This window comes from Jaculus jaculus, chromosome 8, assembly GCF_020740685.1.
Source record: "Jaculus jaculus isolate mJacJac1 chromosome 8, mJacJac1.mat.Y.cur, whole genome shotgun sequence".
NCBI lineage: Eukaryota > Metazoa > Chordata > Mammalia > Rodentia > Dipodidae > Jaculus > Jaculus jaculus.
Window position 1 is genome coordinate 39,232,519 of NC_059109.1, and position 20,131 is coordinate 39,252,649.

Here is a 20,131-nt window from a genome sequence, read left to right on the forward strand (position 1 = left end):
GATTTCCACTGTGCATTTCATGTTGGCCTGGGTTTCTTTATAGATAGCCTGTGCCAATATACGGTACTAACAGCATTAAATGTGGATGTACGTACTTGTTATAGGTGATTTTTGAAAACCTAGAAACTGTGGGAATGCATATGTAATTGTTGTGTATTAAACTTTCTACCCTTATGGAAGTTCTTTGTTTTGTTGGTTTTTTTTTTTTAACTTCCCACCTTCTTCTGTTATCCATTCTGTCAGTGTAGCGGAGGCTCAACCCAGGGCCTTGTGCATACTCGGCAAGCACTCTAGCACAGAGCCACAGTCTCAGCCTTGAAACTTCATTAAAACCATGCTTCCATAGTACTAGTAATTATCATAAATGATAATCTAGTAAAAGTTACAGAAGTTCCTTTAAAGTTAATCGTGTTTTACTCAGTCATATCCAAATTAAAAAGGTGTGTTGTCTATTGCTGATATAATGGAAATACTCAGAAAGTCTTTTTGGAAGCATTGAAGCTTGAATATCTATAGAAAAGTATGTTTGGGGCTAATGTTTGTGTGCTCTTAAAAGTCTTAAAAACTAAGGAAATGGAAAAAAATGAGTTCAAGCTTACCTGTTAGAGATCTAAGCAATATTGATGGAAACTATTAACATGGAGAAACACAATGTTATGAGTTGTATGGTTGGTGGGTGTGTACATTCGTTCTGTCATTGAGTTTATAATATATAGTATTACATATGTATTGTATGTAGTTATAGTATATAGTATTATAGTGTATAATGCATATGTATAATTCTTGCCTAAGTTACAAGCCCACAAGACTTTTTTTGTTGATGTTGTTGTTTTTTGTTGTTGTTTTGTTTTTTCGAGGTAGGGTTTCACTCTACCCCAGGCTGACCTGGAATTCACTATGTAGTCTCAGGGTGGTGTTGAATTCGTGGTGATCCCCCTACCTCTGCCTCCCAAGTAAGACTTTGGTTTTTAACCTCCATCTCAGTGGATTTAAAATTAGCCTTCCTGACAGTTTTGGAGGTTTTTTTCATATGCATATGTGTGTGCTGATGTGGGGTGTGTGCCATGCAAACTGCGATGAGAATATTCTCCTTAAACCAAATTTCAAATGATCATACATTTTTGTTGTTGCTGTTGTTTTCAAGGTAGGGTTTCAGTGTAGTCCAGACTGACCTATAATTCACTGTGTAGTCTCAAGGTGGCCTTGAACTCATGGATATCCTACTACCTCTGCCTCTTGAGTGCTGGAATTAAAGGCATGCACTATAATGCCCAGCTTTCATACTTTTTGGGGGGGCGGTGTCTAGGTTCAAGAAAGGGGTCAAAGTGTGTGTGTGTGTGTGTGTGTGTGTGTTTCTTTGTGATGTAGTCTTTTTATTTAGCCCAGAGTGACCTCAAACTCAAGATGCATCTGCCTCCACCTCCCAAGGGTTGGGTTTGTAGGCATGCATCACCATATACAGTTTATGCTTTAAGATAAACTCGAGCCGGGCGTGGTGGTGCATGTCATTAATCCCTGCACTCGGGGGGCAGAGGTAGGAGAATAGCTGTGAGTTCGAAGCCACCCTGAGACTACAGAATGAATTCCAGGTCAGCCTGAGCTAGAATGAATGAGACCCTACCTCGAAAAAAAGAAATGATATACTCTGATGTTTAAGGAAAATAATTTAGTTTTGGTGTTTGAAATTATTCAAAATTTCAAATAAAAAAGCTTGTTAGAAGGTTATGTACAGTAAAATAATATGTAGTCAGAAATATCTTTTAAGTGGCTAAAATAAAATGAATGTTTTAAAAGCTCTATCTATTTGCCTTTTTGAAATGATTGTTACAGAGAAGATTTAGAAAGACTGAGACTGCCCCTTTATAGTGCTTTTGTTTCTAGTTTGGGATTTGGTTCATACATTTCATTAATTGTACTGTATACTTTGTGATAGATTGTATGCTCTGCATTTGCAGCAGTGGTTTTCCTTGCCATGTCTAACATGTGAATGATGTTTTAATTACTACCTAAGACAATCTAAGTGTATACTTACAAATTCACACTGTGAAATTAACTACTTCTAATTTAGGTTAAGATACCAGGTATTTTGGCAAACATTTTAAAATCAAGTATTACATATTCCACATTATTAGTTTAATAATAAATAACACTATAGCTTTCTTACTAAATATATATTGAGTTTTAAAGTGAGATATGCTTTTTAATTACATAATATAAATAAAATAATCTGTATTTTCAGTATATACAAAGCTATGTAACCATTATATTTATTCAAATATAGATTTTTTTTTCTTCCGTTTTTACAATATTTATTTAAGAGAGAGAGAGAAAGAGGAAGATGAAGAGAAAGAATAGGCATATGCACCAGGGTCTCTAGCCAGTGCAAATGAACTTCAGACACATGCGCCACTGTGTGCATCTGGCTTACATGGGTACTAAGGAATAAAACCTGAGTCCGTAGGTTTTTTGGGAAGTACTTTAACTACTAAGCTGTCTCTCCAGCCCTGGATTTCTTTCTTAAGTCAAATCTCTGTGTCATACATTTCTTTTTTTTTATCACTTTCCAATTTTGATTACATATTTTGAAAGGATGTTTTCTGCATAACAGTGTTCAGCTAACTTCCTTTTAGTAATTTAGCATTAATTGTCACAACATTTTGTGACTACTTGGGGAAATTAGGAAGAAATCACAATAACTGGTTTTGGCATAGTTAACTTTAAGTGACAGTCTCAGATATATTTTCTTAAAGTTTAATTGCTTATTTCCTGATGTAATAGTAGCTTTCAGAGAGTTATCACTTGCATTGTTTCACTGGATCTTATATAATTATTTTGTAACTTGAAAAGTACATGCCAGAGAAATCAAGTGACAGAGGCTACTTGGTTCCAGAACAAGAACCAGAGCTTTTTATTTTAACTTGCAAATAAATTTATTGATTTGTATTTTACTTCTAATTTCTTTATTTCCGGTGTATTTACATCACTGTTGGTATAAGTAAAGGATTTGTTATGATTAAATCTCTTTTTATATAGTAACTTTGCATTTCTTTCTGAGTTTAAAAATATTCAGTTATTTATTTAATCAGTTACTTGCAGAGAGAGAGAGAGAGAGAGAGAGAGAATATAGGCATGCCAGGGCCTCTATAGCCACTGCAGATGAACTCCAGATGTATGTACCACTTTGTGCATCTGGCTTTACACTGATACTGAGGAATTGAACCTGAGTCATTAGGCTTTGAAAGCAAATGCCTTACTTACCTGCTGAGCCATCTCACCAGCCTTCTCTCTGATTAATATATATATACATACACATACATACACACATACTATTTTAACATGGCTTCCTAATCATGTACACTTGAGTTTAGGTGGCATATAGTAACTGACTAAATACTCTAGTAAGCATATCTTACTTTGTTGGGTTTTTAACTAATAAGTTGACTGTTGTTTCCTTAAGGTACCTGAAGAAGACACTTCGAGTTCTCTAGTGAAAGATCGCCTTTTCCAGCAAGAGACGGTTGTTACCAGTGATCCTTATAGAAGCTCACACATAAGACCATCTCCCTTTGAAGATCTGAATGCTAGGAGGGTCTACTTGCAAAGCCAAGTCAACCAAGTGAGAAAATGACTACTTAGCAGCATGTAGAGCATATATGTAAAGATGTGTTAGAGAAGGACACTAAGATCCTCTCCCTTTACCAGATAAACTAGCAGAAAGATGAAGCTTAAAAAAAAAAAAGCAACCAAGGGAATGATTGTCAGTGAATCATGTGCATGGTGTGTCATAAAGTCTATAGAGGATTACAGATGAAAACTTTTAAGTTTTTATAATAAAGGTAAAACAGAGAAATAATGTTGAGTGCAATTTTCATGTTCTAGAAGGTAAAAGCCTCTTGGAAAGCAAGTTTTCTAGCTTTCCTCTTCAAAAGCATCTTACGAGCACAGGTACTATTGAAAAAAATTCTCAGAAAACACCTGTGGCTAATGTATTTTGATAATTGTCTTAAGATTGCTTCTCAAAGCTTATCTCAGAAGCTACTGAGAGTGTATTCCTAAGTCAATGAGCACATCTTCATTCGCATTAGTTATACATCCTATTTTAGGCTCTGGTGTTACAGATATGACAGCATACCAAAAACAAATCTTTTTGTCATTGGTATGGAATCATTCAAAACTTTATAAGTACTCACATGCAACTTAAAACATACCACTATCTGCCTACAGAATCAAAAGACAAAATGTGTTTTAAGTTTAAAAAAAATATTTTTGTTAGTATTTATTTGAGAGAGTGTGCACCAGGGCCCTCAGCCACTGCAGACAAACTCCAGACATGTGCTCCCCATTGTGCACATGCGCAGCATTGCATGCCTGCATTGCCATGCCTCTGCTTTATGTGGGAGCTAGAGATTTGAACACGAGTTCTTCGGCTTCACAGGCAAGCATCTTAACTGGTAAACCCTCTCCAACCCTAATATCTCTTATTTTTGATGGATGGTATTTATAAGATGAACACTTGACCATTGACCAACACTGAAGTTGGGGTACCGTCTATCACACCATCACAAATCCATGACAAACTTTTTTTTAATCTCCCTTTTTTCTTTGTTGTTTTTGAGCCAGGGTCTGGATTTGTTGTTCAGTCTAATCTCAAAATCCTGGATTGAAGTGATCTTCTGCCTCAGTCTCCCCAACTCTCCAATAGTTCAGGCTACAAGCCTAACTCTATGTGCCTGATTTTTTATTTTATTTATTTTTTTTTTGTTTTATATTCTTTTTTTTTTGGTTTTATTTTTATTTTTTAAAATTTTTATTAGCATTTTCCATGATTATAAAAAAAATCCCATGGTAATTCTGCCCCCCCCACACACTTTCCCCTTTGAAATTCCATTCTCCATCATATTTCCTCCCCATCACAATCATTGTACTTACAATGTTTTATATTCTTTTTATTTGTTTACATATTTGAGGTGTGTGTGTGTGTGTGTGTGTGTGTGTGTGTGTGTGTGTAATATAAAGTAATGGGCACAGCAGGATCTGTAGCCATTGCAAATGAACTCTGGTCATATGTGCCATCTTGTGAAGCTGTGTGCCTGACTTTTTAGAATAAATCACTTTGTATGAGTGTTTGTCTGCTTGGGTGGATGTGTATGGGGGTGTGTGTGTGTGTGTGTAGGTCAGTCTGAGGACAGCCTTGAGGTGTTTATCTTCTTCCTTGGTTGAGACAGGATATCTGTTTCTGCCACTGTGTGGTTGTGTGTATCCAGTCTATCTGGTTAGATCATTGCCAGCTTCTGGCTGTCCTGGCTACTTTTCATTGCTGTAGACAAGGGACCTATATAGTACGTGTGCACTTTGTCCATCTTCATGTGGGTACTGGGAAATCAAAACTCAGGCTGACATGCAAGCACTGAGCTGTCTCTCCAGCCCCAAGTTGTAATCTTTCATTTATTTATTTACTTATTTTATTGACAACTTTCATGATTGTAAACAATATCCCATGGTAATTCCCTCCTTCCCCCACTTTCGTCTTTGAAACTTCACTCTCCATTATATCCCCTCCAAGTTGTCAAGTTGTAACCTTTTATTACAGATTAAATATGAAGTTCTTGAAAATCTTAATTTGACCAAATCTAAAACAATTTTTAAAAAATCATTAAGAGTCTTCGTGAAAGCTCAGGGTCTGTTTAATAACAACAGAAGTGTGTTTGCTATTACTCAGAAGAGTCATGCTTAGGCAAAAATAATGAAACTTTATGCTTATATAGCCTCTGCAACAGTTTGGATCAGGGTTTATTAAACTTCTATCACTTACTACTTTTATTTGAAGAATGTTTACATGACCCTGGGTAAGTAGGATTATAACTAGATATGCAGTTGATAATAGCTCATAAATTCACTTTTGCTTATGTATGTGTATGGTGAGAGGTGCATGTCTGTGCACTTGTGCCACCTCATCTTGTCTCTGGTGCCCCTCACTGTGGTGGCCTGAGCAGAACTTTGGGTATCCCACTTCATTGCTCTTCTCTGCATTCTGTTTTTAGCAGGAGTCTCTTACTAATCCCTGAGCAAGCTCCAATTCCCAGGTTTCTGATCCCCTATGGGACTGGGGTTACAGGTGTGCATGGCAACACCCAGATAATGTGGGTTCTGGAAACTCCGTCTCAGGCCCACATTCTCACATAGTAAGTGCAAGTAACAGTTAAGGCATCTCTCCAGCCCAAGAAACTTATTTTAGAACAGTTCTTTGCCTTAAGTAAAATTTTACAATTTTTATTACATACAAAAGTAAATTTGTACACTAATGATATTGATGTGCTTGTTTATTTTTACATAAGGAATTAAATCTTGGTTGAATATTTGATAATACAGATAAAACATCTTCATTGTTTTTCAGAGTTGGTTATTGCTATGGTTTTTATAATTGTCAGTGCTATGTAGTTCTTCACTTTTCTTACAAAAATGTATTCTTTTCTTGGAAAGATACTATAATCTTTCATTTGAGTTATGTCTTTGCACAGTTTTATTTCCATTATAAGCAGCATCCTTTTAATTTTTCATCAACTTTGAAAAAGCTTCAATGGTAGCCTTTTCTGCTGATCACTTCTTAAAATGATTGCATTGGCACCTTTTGCAGTCAGGTTCGCATTGCTGGTAGAAATCACCTAACCAAGAGCAGCTTATGGGGAAAAAGGAGATTTATTTTGGTCTACAGGCTCGAGGGGGAAGCTCCATGATGGCAGGAAAAATGATGGCTTGAGCAGAGGTTGGACGTCACCCCTTGGCCACTATAAGGTGGACAATAGATCAGGAGAGTGTGCCAAACACTGGCTTCGAGAGACTGGTTACAACACCCATAAGCCCGCCCCCAACAATACACTCCCTCCAGGAGGCGTTAATTCCCAAATCTCCATCAGCTGGGACATAGCATTCGGAACACCCACATTTATGGGAGACAACTGAATCAAACCACCACATTCTGCCCCTGACCCCCATAAACTGATAGCCATACGTGATGTAAATACAATGCATTCAGTCTAACTGTAAAAGACCCTATAGTTTTTAATCAATCCTAATGATTTTCAAACATCCCCATAGTCCAAGATCTTTTAACTGAGACATAATACTGAAAAATCCTCAAAAACCACATAATGGCACAGAATAACATTTACACTGCAAAAGATGGCATTGGGCACAGCAGAGAAATATTCAGCCAATACAAAATTTAAAACAACCAGGGCAAACATTAAACTCTGTAGCTTTAAGTCCAACAACTCTAGTCAGTGACAAATCTCCAAGTCTGATAATTCTAACCAGCAATAAGTCTCTGGTATTCCAAGACTGGGCTCCCCCCCCCCCCAGCTAGGCTACTCACAGTCTTGGAAAACTTCATTGGGGGCTGGCAGCTTTCCTTGGCAGCCATCTTGTGGTCCTGGCATCTGCACTGGGTCTCTGTTACAATCAATCCACAATTTATCCTCATGGTCCCATGGGGTCTCCTTGCAGGCATCCTGCAAACCTCCTTCACACTGCCCTTGGCCATTTCCAAAACACAAGACTGTTGCAAACCCAATGACCCTCTGTTGCCTGCATTTCTTATACTCCATAATACCAGGTAGGGTGCCAGTTTGTTAATTCAGGGGTGAATAAACAGACTTTGAAGAACAGACACTCCTTGAGCACTCAGGTCCCTTCAAAAGAGTCTACCTTCTTCCCGTTGCCCCAGTGCAGGTCAGCTAGCCCAATCTCAAAGGTTGTAATCTCTCAATTGCAGCTGAATGGGCAGCAGTTCACCCAAAGATTTTTCTTTCCGTGCCATATGCCTCTGCTCACACCAGTTCATTTCTACACAAAGCAACCCTGTACAACTTCTCAGTACACAGTCATAACAGCAAGCTTTTCACACAAACTGCCTCTAGCCCAGTCCAAGCAAAGCTCTTTCTCACCCTCATCAGCCAAACCTCACAGTCCATAGTTCTTACTACATTCAGGTCTTTCAACTCTGACCAGAATAGTCCATCAAGCTGTACTCACAACACCACAAGGCATCTCTTAGGCCAGGGTTTCAAATCCTCCCACATTCTTCTTTAAAATCAGCTCCGAAAGGCCGAAGCTACACAGTCCATGTGTCTAGCAGCAATCCCACTCCTCAGTACCACTTTGCTGTTGCAGTCAGGTTCGCATTGCTGGTAGAAGTCACCCAACCAAGAGCAGCTTGTTGCGGCGGGGGGTTGGGGGGTGTTATTTTAGCTTACAGGCTTAAGGGGAAGCTCCATGATGGCAGGGAAAACTATAACATGAGCAGAGGGTGGACATCATCACCTGGCCACCACAAGGTGGACCATAGCAACAAGAGAGTATGCCAAACACTGGAAGGGGAAACTGGCTCTAATGCCCATAAGTCCACCCCCAACAATACACTGCCTCCAGGAGGCATTAATTCCCAAATCTCCATCAGCTGGGGACCTAGCATTCAGAACACCTAAGTTTATGGGGGACACTGAGTCAAACCACCACAACACCTAATTCTCAGTGCTTTAAAAAGTATTTCATTGTGATGAAGCTTCCTTGTTGCATGAAGATAAAACAACATTGCCCAGTTGTTTTTTTAAGTTAAAGATTGTGTGAGAGAACTAATATTCATATACTTTAAAGCATGTATGTGTTTTAGTGGTATGTATGGATTTTCTGAGATGGTGAAATTGAGGCAGACAGTGAAAAGGACAGGAATATATATTCTTAGAAGAAGATGTGGGGTTGTGTTGTCCTGTGCTGCTGGAGGAACACTAAGGGTCTTGCACATGTGAGTGCTTTACTAGCCATATTTCCAGCCCTTCAGAACACATAACATTGAACTTGTGCTTGCTGTGTTGTGTCAGAATCAAAGGCTTCCCTCTTACTTCATTTTCTGTGATGTTCTTACACTAATTGATTCTGTTTTAGAACTTTGAATACTTAACTCATTTTATGTTTCCCTTAAGCCCAATTTCCTTATAAAGCTTTGCCCAGAGTATTGAGTCCATAGTGGTTTCTTTTTCTGTTGCTGAATTGCACACGTTCTACCTGCAGACCTCATGCATGCTTCATATAAAAAGGTACCCATGATGTTGAAACAGTGTGTATGCAGCACAGGGTAGTACAGAGGTCACATTTGCATTTAAAACTTTCAGGATACAGGGCTGGAGAGATGGCTTAGCAGTTAAGCGCTTGCCTGTGAAGCCTAAGGACCCCGGTTCGAGGCTCGGTTCCCCAGGTCCCACGTTAGCCAAATGCACAAGGGGGCACATGCGTCTGGAGTTCGTTTGCAGTGGCTGGAAGCCCTGGAGTGCCCATTCTCTCTCTCTCCCTCTATCTGTCTTTCTCTCTGTGTCTGTTGTTCTCAAATAAATAAATAAATAATTAAAAAAAAACTTTTTAGGATACACATGTGCTCTGTGTCTGTGTGCACACAGAAAATGTTTTTATGATGATCAACTTCTGCGATGGGGACTGATGGGCTAACATGGTAGGAAGGTTTTACTGTAGGCAAATTTGATTGTTTGGTATTTTTACCATGTACATGTATTATTTTCCAGTTATATTTCTATTTCACAGAATCAGAATATTTCAAAAAAGTAATGAAGAAGAAAAGATTACCACAATACTGCTAATTATTGACGCTAGATAATAGATGTGGAAATCTGTTACTATATTCTGTACTTTTTTGTATATTAACCCCCTTTTTTCATTATGAAGTTCTATGAAAAACTGAAAGTTAGCACTGAGATGCTCTTTCCAGTTCATAAAGCTAAAATCTATCAGGTTATAAAATGCCTTAAGATATTTTTTAGGAACAATTCATCTATAGGATGAGCTTTTTAAAGTATGTTAGTTAGTGGGTTTTAGTATTCACAAGACTGTACAGCCATCACCTCTGTTCAGGTCCACAATGTCTATATCAACGCATAGCCGGGTGTCATGGCTCTCACTCGCTTGTTCTCAGCTCCTGGCACCCACTATAGAGACATTCCAGTATTTTATTCCTTATTTTGGCTGAGGCATTGTCCTTACATGGGAAGTTTTCTTTCTGATCTACCATATGGTGTGTTTACATATATCTGTTGATATTTATTTCATTTCTATGTTGGTGTATGGTGTGGTGTGGTGTGGGATGGTGGGACATGCTGTGTGTATGTAGAGTACACACACAAGTGTGTGTGCGTGTACAGGCCAGAGGAGATCTTAGGTGTCCTCACATCATGCTTCTGCTTTATTTTCTTGAGACAAAGTCTCACTGAACCCAAAGGTGCTACTTTGGTCAGACTGTGTGCTAGTGAACCTCAGAATTCTCTTCTTCCCCCCACACATACACACAGGACTAGGGTCACATTTGTAGTTATGCCTAGCTGCTTACGTGAGTGCTGGAGATTGAAATCAGGCCTTCATGCGTGAGCAGCAAGCTCTCTTGTGAGCCATCTTCACAGCCCCTGTTTTTTTCTTTTTCTTTTTTTTTAAGATAGAGTTTCATGCTGTAACCCAAGCTAGCCTGGAAGTTACTATGTAGCTCAGACTGGCCTTCATTCAGCAGATCACAGGCATTCATGCCTATTTTCTATTGTTTTTTGCTTCATATTAATTTGTAAATGAAAGTTTGAATATATAATTTTATTTTATTTTTTTTATTTTTATTTTTTTTGGTTTTTCGAGGTAGGGTCTCACCCTGGTCCAGGCTGACCTGGAATTAACTATGTAGTCTCAGGGTGGCCTCGAACTCATGGTGATCCTCCTACCTCTGCCTCCCAAGTGCTGGGATTAAAGACGTGCGCCACCACGCCCGGCTGAATATATAATTTTAAAACCTACATGTTTCTTCCCAAAATTAAGGGGGAGAGAGAATGATTGTGCTTTCACAAAAAAACATTTAGGGGGCCAGTCTGTTGTGCTTGCCTCACATAATGAATAAGGACAAGGCTGGAGAGATTGCTCAGTGGTTAAAGACACTTGCTGGCCAAACCTGTCAGCCCAGGTTCAGTTTCCCAATACCCATGTAAAGCCAGATGCACAAAGAGACACATGTGGGCTAGAGAGGTGGCTTAGTGGCTAAGGTGCTTCCCTGCAAAGCTAAAGGACCTGTGTTTGATTCCCTAGAACCCAGAACATAAGCCAAATGCGCAAGGGGTGCATGCGTCTGGAGTTTGTTTGCAGTGGCTGGAAGCCTTGGCGTGCCCATTCTCTTCCTCCCTCCCTTCTCCCCCCCTCTCTGCCTCTTTCCCTCTCTCAAAAAAATAAATAAAAATTAAAATTAAAAAAATATTTTGGAAAATATTTGCAGCCACTAGGTTATACAGGTTTGAATGTACACTGTATATGTATATAGCTTCTTTAGAAGAAATTCTTCTTGTCCTTTAACATAGAAATTATTTGATTTATAGCTAACATTCAGTCAGCCAGGCCTAGACATTCAGAGCCGAAGTATGGAATATGTACAGCGGCAGATATCCAAGGAATGTGGAAGCCTAAAGTCCCAAAATAGGGTAAGTAATGTCAGTTTATCTTCTGATGTGATAGGTTAACAAATCAGTAGCTAGGTGTCATTTCCCAGCTCCTCTGGTTTTCCATATTGTTGTGTAATTGGAAAATTTTTAGTACCTACTTGTTACCTCTGTACATGGAAACCCTTTTGCTTAATTTCATCCATACTCCCATGGATCTGTACATAGTACTAGGTAACACAAATAGATACTGTATACTGTTAGTTTAATAGGCTCTGTCTGTCACTGTGTCTTTAATTCAAACCTGGTATTTAACTCCAAATTCAAATATATGGGAAGTAAGAAAGTGCCTCAACCCGAGTTAGGAGCTTACTTGTAAAATTCCTAAGTCCAGGAATTAGGGCTAGGAAATAGGGAGTTGACTAAAGAATCCCTACTTTTACACTTACGGAAAGGGTAAAAAGACACATTAGCCTTCAAGAGCCATTCAATCCATAAGGGTTAGAAAGTAGGGGTTTGGGCATGAGATGTCATTCCTCAGACTTTGAGTAAAGACAAGCTGGTAAACATACATGTCCTTGTATTGGTTTGCTAGGGCTGCCATGACAAAATACATGGCTGAGTGGCTAAAACAGTAGAAATATATTTGCTCATTGTCCTAGGGCTCGACATCCCATGTCCAGGGTTATATTTGGTTTCCTTTCAGCTTATTGATAGCCACCCTTACCCGTGTCCTCATGTGATCTGTGCCACATACAGTTTTAGTATAGCTCAGTATGTTCAGATTTCCTCTTAAAAGAACACTGCTGAGGTTTGTTAAAGCATGTAGCTACCTCTTCAAAAAGTTTGCCTCCAAATACTGTCCTATTTTGAAGATCTGAATGTTAGTTAGATCTTCAATCTGTGAATCTAGAATGCAGTTCAACCCACAGTATTCTACCCTGTGCACCTAAGTTCATGCCCTTCTCACGTACAAAGTACATGCACTTTCATCCATGAGCCCTGAAGCCTTAACTCATGCCAACATCTACTCCAGATCTGTAGTCTCTTCTAAGTGGGCAGAATGTAGGCAACACTGGGGTATAATTCTTCTTGAAACAAAATGCCCAGCTGTGAAACCATACAGATAACTGCTTCTACAGTGTACTCAGGAAAGGCATAGAGGGAATGGGCATTCCCATTCCAGAGGTGAGAAACGGAAGCAAAGAAAGGTGGCATGGCCCAAGTGAGGAAGGTTTTGTTCAGTTTTAGGACTGGAGACTACTTCTCTTTGGCTTACACCTCAGGCCCCCTGGAATGGCAATCCTTCAAATGACTCTTCAGCATTGTGTCACACTGCCACTGAGGCCTTGGAGTGGAGCGTGATATGCTGAGACAGGGTGCCCTGTTCCTCTGAGATCCTGCTTCTCTTTCCTTGAAGGGTAGCACGTGTTTGCACCCACAGAACATTCAGCACATTCAATAGAATCCTTGAAGTCGAGCAAACTTGTCATTTCATTCTGTCAACTTTGCTTGATCATGTGATCATCCAGCCACACTGCTGCTTTTACACCAATAATTTTCTAAATCTTTGAGTTCTAGTTTCTTTTACTTTGCATTCCTTTTGCCATTACCTTGCTTCTGTCATCTTACTGTAGGCAGCATGAAGAAATGAAGCCACACTTTACTACTCATCCAGTTCCACAGCCATTTCCATATAGTTGAGGTACTTGTTACAGTGTCACTTCTTGACACTGAATTTGTGTTTGTGAACATTCTCCAGAGAGACATCCAGTGATGTGTAGCTAGAGCCCCTCTTGTGTAAGCAACTGACTCATGTGATAGTGGAAATAAAATCCAAAAAAAATCCTCTAATCTTTGCTGTGCCGGAGGCTTAGTCAGGAGACTCACATGTTCAAGGCCACAGTGGGTAATTTAGTGAGTCTAAGATGGCCAAGATTAGCTTAGTGGTAGGGTATTTGCTTAGCATGCACAGGGCTTATGCAGTCACAAGTGCTGCATGGAGAAAAGAGTGCAGATTCTAAAAGGTAGGCCACTAGGCTGGAGATGTAGTAAAAAGCTGGAGCCCGAGTCCAAAGCGAGCCTGCGGGCAGGTCGCCATCTCCTGTGGCGGACAGCAGCCCTGTCTCCTTACTGCCTTCAGTTACCAGATGACACCCTTGACCGCATGGCATACACACAGGGTGCCTCTACCACATCAACACACAAAATTAACAGTCATTCCTTAACCAAGGTTTTCATCTTTTTATACTTTCAGGTCCCCTTGAAGTCAACCAGACATGTCAGTTTTCAAGATGAAGATGAGATTGTCCGAATAAACCCTCGAGATATCTTAATACGTCGGTATGCAGACTACAGACATCCTGACATGTGGAAAAATGACCTGGAGAGAGATGAAACTGACTCTAATATTCCTTTTTCTAAACCAGACAGTAAAAAATCAGACTATCTCTACTCTTGTGGGGATGAGACTAAGTTAAGTTCACTCAAAGACTCTGTGGTATTTAAGACACAGCCTCCCTCATTAAAATTTAAGTCCAAGCGAAGAAAAGAGGATGGTGAACGCTCTCGCTGCGTATACTGCCAGGAAAGGTTTAATCATGAAGAAAATGGCAGGGGAAAATGTCAGGATGCTCCAGACCCCATTAAAAGATGCATATATCAAGTTAGTTGCATGCTCTGTGCAGAGAGCATGCTGTATCACTGTATGTCGGACTCAGAGGGAGATTTTTCTGACCCTTGTTCATGTGACACTAGTGATGACAAGTTCTGCTTGAGATGGTTAGCTCTGGTAGCTTTGTCTTTCATAGTCCCATGTATGTGCTGCTACGTCCCTTTGAGAATGTGCCATCGCTGTGGTGAGGCATGTGGGTGCTGTGGTGGCAAACACAAAGCTGCTGGGTGAGAGAATCCAGTGCCAACATGAGCTGAAAATCTTCCTTTCCAGGAATTAGCTAACTTGGATTTGTGGAAGCTTTTGGCAAGCTATATGGAATCTTGCCTGGTATCACCGGGGCCACACACGCAGGAAGCAGAACTCGTCAGTTCCTGTCATCTTATAAGTGCTAGCCATGCCTAACTTGTTCCCGTGAGCACGGCATGCTGCCTGACAGGTTGTAGAATATCGGCAGAAGAAAATCATTTCTGGTTATTGACTATTAAAAGGTCAGCATAAAATAAGATTCAACTAAAAGGGATTAATTTTTGGCATTTTTATATTTATGTATTAGGTAATGGGACTTTTAAAGGTTTGAATTTAGTAGGACATGAACTAAAATGTGCACTAAGGGATGATTTCAATATAAGAAAGGTTAACACGAGGATTAAAAGAAGTAAAACAAGTGCAACTAAATCATTTATTAGTTGTTTTTTTGAAAGCAATTTTATGTATAAATAACAAATGTTTATATTTAACTAAATGTAAGGTACGAATTATTACATATTAAACTTTTCTTGCCCTTCCTAGTTCTGAGGTAGATATACAAATATCTACCATCACATTCCATATAGTCTGAATATTTAACTCATCTAGATAATACATTTGTATTCCATATGAATGATTTGATATTTCATCCTCATTTCTCTGGCTACAGTTTATATTGAGTTATATCTGTACATTCTGGTAATCTAAAATCTTTTAAACTATTCTAATAGCCTTGCGTGACCAACTTTTTTTTTAAAGCACAGATGTAATGTCTAATGTTCTGATTGGAACTTAACACTTATTTTTATATAAAGAGACTGAGTAAATGTAGAAACAAAGAGATCTTTTTTGTTTTGTTGTGGTTTTTTTTTTAATGTGGTATTCAACCAGCAAGTTGTTTTTTTCAGAGTTTCCTCCTTCAAAAGTTTTTCTTGCATTTAAGAATGTTTTACAAGGCGAAAAGTGGAACTGGATAGTCAGTGTGAAGCAGTTTTCTCGATCTTGACGTCTCATTCTGCTAAGCCAGAAAATGTTCAGCTATTTCACTAATTTTTTCAGCTTAATCCTCAGTACTTTTTACTCATGTAACAATGATAACTTGTCTAAGTTAGTTTATTTTTATTTAAACAGGCAAATTATTTTTGTTTAAAAGGTATGCAGAACTATCCCAAGAAAGTATTTAATCTACCATTGTGAATGGAAAATCTTGTACATATGAATTTCTTTTGCAGAGCAATTTGTATTATTGGATATTTAATTTACAAAGTAATAGGCTACATAATACATGTTCCAACAAACTGGTTAAAAAGTACCTTGGGGTCAAATTATCTTTTTAAATTTTTTTATTTTTAGAAATGTTAAAACTGACCACATAAGGGATTCTTTAAGAATATTCCCTTTGAAGATAAAGGTGAGAAGTGTGCCTTTTTCTAATGGCTTAAAGTTTCAGAGATGATAGAAGTTAAAACCACACTACCATTTGAAGCTCATTTTTCTATGCAGGTTTTTAAATGTCATGTATGTATTATTCATATTACATATCACACTTGTTAGCTTTCTTATTTTGCCCCAGGTCAAACTGAACAATGTATATAACACTATCTGTCTGTAAAATACTTTTTTTAAGAAAGCATTTATATTTATATGACAGCTTGAACTGACAACATTGTGTATATAGATCATCTTGAAGTATTATTTCACATTGAAAAGAAGAAAAATATATTGATAACTATAGATGTTATGAAGAAGAGGCTATTTCTAGTTTTGTACTAAAAATCAATTGGATGAAGTAAATCCAGAGCAGGACACTGTAGCAGCAGTCTCGAGTCTTACTGTTACTGTTTATATAAACAGGACACTATAGCAGCAGTCTTTCTTAAGTCTTATTTTCACTGTTTATATTTGAACGCTGCTACACCAGATGATCTTCACCCTGAAGTTTTCTGCTAAACTTGGTTTCCTAGAATAGACTGTTAACTTTCAAAATCCCTTTTTATGGCTGAAATGGAAATACTTGTTTTCCAGTTTATAATTCAGGTTTGAGCAAGGTGTGAATAACTGAAGAGAATAACTTGCTGGCTCTGTAGGAAAATGCTGTGGAAATGAACTGTATATATCCTTCTGGGAAGAACACAATTAATCATTTCTTCTGTCAAGCACTAATCAGGATAGTGCGACTCCTGGTCCTGTACTGTATTTTATATGCAACATATATGCTTTAATACTGTAATGTCTGTGCATTAATATTTTCAGTTTAACCACTGTGCTGCTAAGGTTTTGCCATCCCATCCCTATTTTTTTTTTCTTTACAATTTTAAACAAGTTTCTTCATTAAAACTATGGTGATGAAATGGTTTTTATTTCACCTTGGGTCTTCATGTTTAACAGACAGACACAACTTGCAGGTCAGTCAGAAAACTGATAGTGTACTGTTACCTGAATCCCTCTGTGGAAATTTTTCTTGAATAAATAAAACTTCCTATGTGCAGACAAGTGGGTAGTTGAAGGTCTCTGACTCTCAAGCACGTGTAGGCACATTCAGAAGTGTTTTCTTGTTATTCACACATTTGGCACTGCCATTTGTCATTTCCTCTAAAACCTTTTCTCGTGTAAGAACATGGCTCAATGAAACTGTTAAAGCCCATGTTGCAAATTAAACCATCTAAATGGCATGACAACAAAGATGAGCATGTTTGTTCTGGCCCAAAGGGAATCATCTCTGAAGAAACATCATGTGGAGCTTCAGCGCCACCTACTGGATAATTTGTAGACTGGACGTGAGGTGGAGAATGGGTCCAGCTAGCTCATCACTCCCACTGGTAAAGGGCTATTCAGTGGTGGCCACCTCCCACTGAGGACACCAGGAGTGAGAAAAGTCTTAAAGGAAATGTGCGATAATTCTATTCTCTAATACATTCTTTTGGTTACTCAGAGATTTTAAGCACTTTTTTCTTATCCTGTTTTAAAATACTAAGTGATACTTGGAACTGTCAAATTCTGCATATACTAAAGGCATTAATAAAAACCAGTTCCTTTCACTCACAAAAGCCATTGCCAAAATGGTGTTCTTATTTTTCTTCCCATTGCCAGTCAGGGAGAAATTTTAAAAAATAAACAAAATTGTATTTTATCATGACAACTTTAGAGAGTTTATATATGTTTCTGAGATGAAAATGGGGCAGGGGTTAAAATTTAAAGGAGAAAACTTGAAACTACCTATTTTTCATTGGTTCTTCAGCAGTGCCTAAAATGAGCTTTTGAAATAATACAATTGCACTTTCAGTTTATGTGCAGCGCCATCTGCTCCCTTGGGTCAGCCTTTTCCTTTCCCTCCTCTCGCTCCTTGCGGGTGTGGCACACAGATTATTCCTGAGATCCACAGACGTTTCCAAGCTGCAGGATATGTGCTTTCCTCTCATAGGCAAAGTAGACCTAAGGATGTTTCTTTGTCACAGTTTAGGTTTCTGGATCACACTTGGGAGTGTATAACTCAGAAATAAAGTGTTTAAGAGTAGTTTTCATTGTAGTCCAATGGTGCATTAAACAAGAGTAACATTTTTCTAAAAAAGAACATTGAGAACTTTAGTTAACTGGTAAAAGCAGACTGTTGACTAGATATTGTTCTCTATTTTTATTGGGCCTTCATAATATTTCTAAGTATAAGGAAAAGTACTAGATACTTGCTTTATTGTTCTGGGGTGTCTTGTGGGCAAGTTAAACTTGAAAAAAAAAATTTAAGGAAAAGCCAGGTGTGATTTTATGTAAACCAAAAGTGTGTGTGAGAAGAAAATTTGCAAAGGGCTTTAAGGTATGTTTGCCTAGCAGCCAGGTACTTTTATCAAGTGTCCTGCACTTTGGTATCCTGGCTAATGTTCACCATTGTTCCTGAAAGCTTCTAAAATTGCATAAGTTGTTAATTTTGAAAATTTTAAGAATAATCTAGTCAAAAGCCTTTGTATTAAAGATACACATAAAATTTTGTGAATCTTTCCAGTGAGCAGTATCATGTGCTTTGTTTTCTTGACCTCAAAAGTGCCTCACTTGTATATTATTTCCATTAAAAGCTTGACTGTGTTCTTTCTAATGAGCAGTGAGAGCCTGTTTAACTCATGTCATAATGTGTCTCCTCAGATGGTTGACTGGCTTGAGAGTTCTGAGAACATAATGTAAATATGCAGATAGAAGTTTGTAGCTGTTTTTGTTATATTGAACCCATGTAATTGGACATAACAGATGATAGAAGGATTTGTTTTCATGATTTCCCCTCCCTTGGAATTACCTGATTAAACCTATCATGAAATTTAAAAGGACGTGTTCTTACTCCTGCAGAGCATATCAAGTCATGTAAGAGGTCACCGCTCAAGGAGAAGGCATGACACAAAGCTTTCTGTCTGCGTCGTTGAAAGCTTCATGCTTTAGTGGTATGTTCACATGTATTTTATGAGTGGACTTACCCTTGACCGTTTCCAGATTTGTGTTAGTCTTGTTATTTAATATGTTTATTGTTTGGAAACATACTGCAGCTGCCTGGATTTACCACCTTAAAGACATGTGGCACGTGTTCAACCCAGGTTACTACTGTGTATACATACATGTGTGCATGTGCGCGTGTGCACACGCTAGCTGCTTGCACTTGTACTATGAGCAGAAACAATTGTTGGAGCAGTTGTCTAATCAAAAGTGATAGTGTTTCTCAACACCAGAACAACTTTTTTAAGCTTATACTCTGTTAGAGCTGTATTCGTTTGAGCAATCAAGAATGAGCTATAATAAATACTCAGCACCAAGTTAATATGCACAAGAAGCAGAGCAGTTCTTCCATCAGGGAAGTTGAGTTCCTGCTATGCCATCAGTATGGTGTCTCACACAGTGCTCCCTGAAAGAAACGAGTGAGTGAGTACTAACAGGATGCTAGCTGGAGGCAATTCCTTTAAAGTTAATTGCTTGAGACCTCCAGTTTTAGATCCTTGACATGATGGCTCAGAAAAGTATGTTCATAATAAAAGTCTTAAAATCATAGTTGAGATGGTGTTTTGTCTATTTTTATGAAATGGATTTTATGGTTGGTCCCCTTTAATGCTCAGATGACGTACACTGTATTGACCCGAATTTTCCTAAAGAGATTTAGACTGAGGTGCTAAGTGTTCCTGAGATCCTGCCAGAGACCACGTTGGTCTGGACCACACATTCCGTGTGGCTGGCACCCACGCCTGTCCTGACACGCTTCTGCCCTTCCATGCTGAGCTCAGATGGACTTTATGGAGTAACTACATTGTCACGGGCAGTTCCAGTAGTTACTTCACGCTGGGATCCTCCCTCCTTTCAATTCCAGTCCGGGCCCTTGTTCGTCTGCCTCACGAGGTAGTGGTGTGCACTGCAGCATGGCACAGGGAGGCCAGTAGGAGGACAGTGGTTGCTTCAAGAAAGAAGTTGGGGGCCGGGCGTGGTAGTGCACACCTTTAATCCCAGCTCTTGGGAGTCAAAGGTAGGAAGATCACCATTAGTTAGAGGTCACCCTAAGACCAGATAGTGAATCCCAGGTCAGCCTAGGCTACAGTGAGACCTTACCTTGAAAAAGAAAAAAAAAAAGTGAAACTGGTTGTGGGCTGGCCCTCTGAAAAGCACTAAAAATAGTGCTTGTGTGGTATTCATTTGTAATTGGTGACATTTCCCTAGAAGGACTTTTTTTTTTTGTTATTCACCAAAGCAGCGGCACCTCCCTTTCAGGCAGTAGCAGACA

At 38.8% G+C, this 20,131-nt stretch overlaps 1 protein-coding gene across 1 annotated transcript in view; it reads left to right on the plus strand.

The window, feature by feature from the left end:
• Nucleotides 1–19,410, plus strand: part of Spred1 (sprouty related EVH1 domain containing 1) — an 83,745-nt gene extending 64,335 nt beyond the window's left edge. Inside the window, exons 5-7 of the mRNA XM_004660766.2 lie at nt 3,458–3,616; nt 11,409–11,510; nt 13,726–19,410. Of these exons, the coding sequence (XP_004660823.1) occupies nt 3,458–3,616; nt 11,409–11,510; nt 13,726–14,373 (909 nt within the window). The 3' untranslated portion in view covers nt 14,374–19,410. The remainder of the gene's footprint in view (nt 1–3,457; nt 3,617–11,408; nt 11,511–13,725) is intronic.
• Nucleotides 19,411–20,131: the final 721 nt, after the last annotated feature.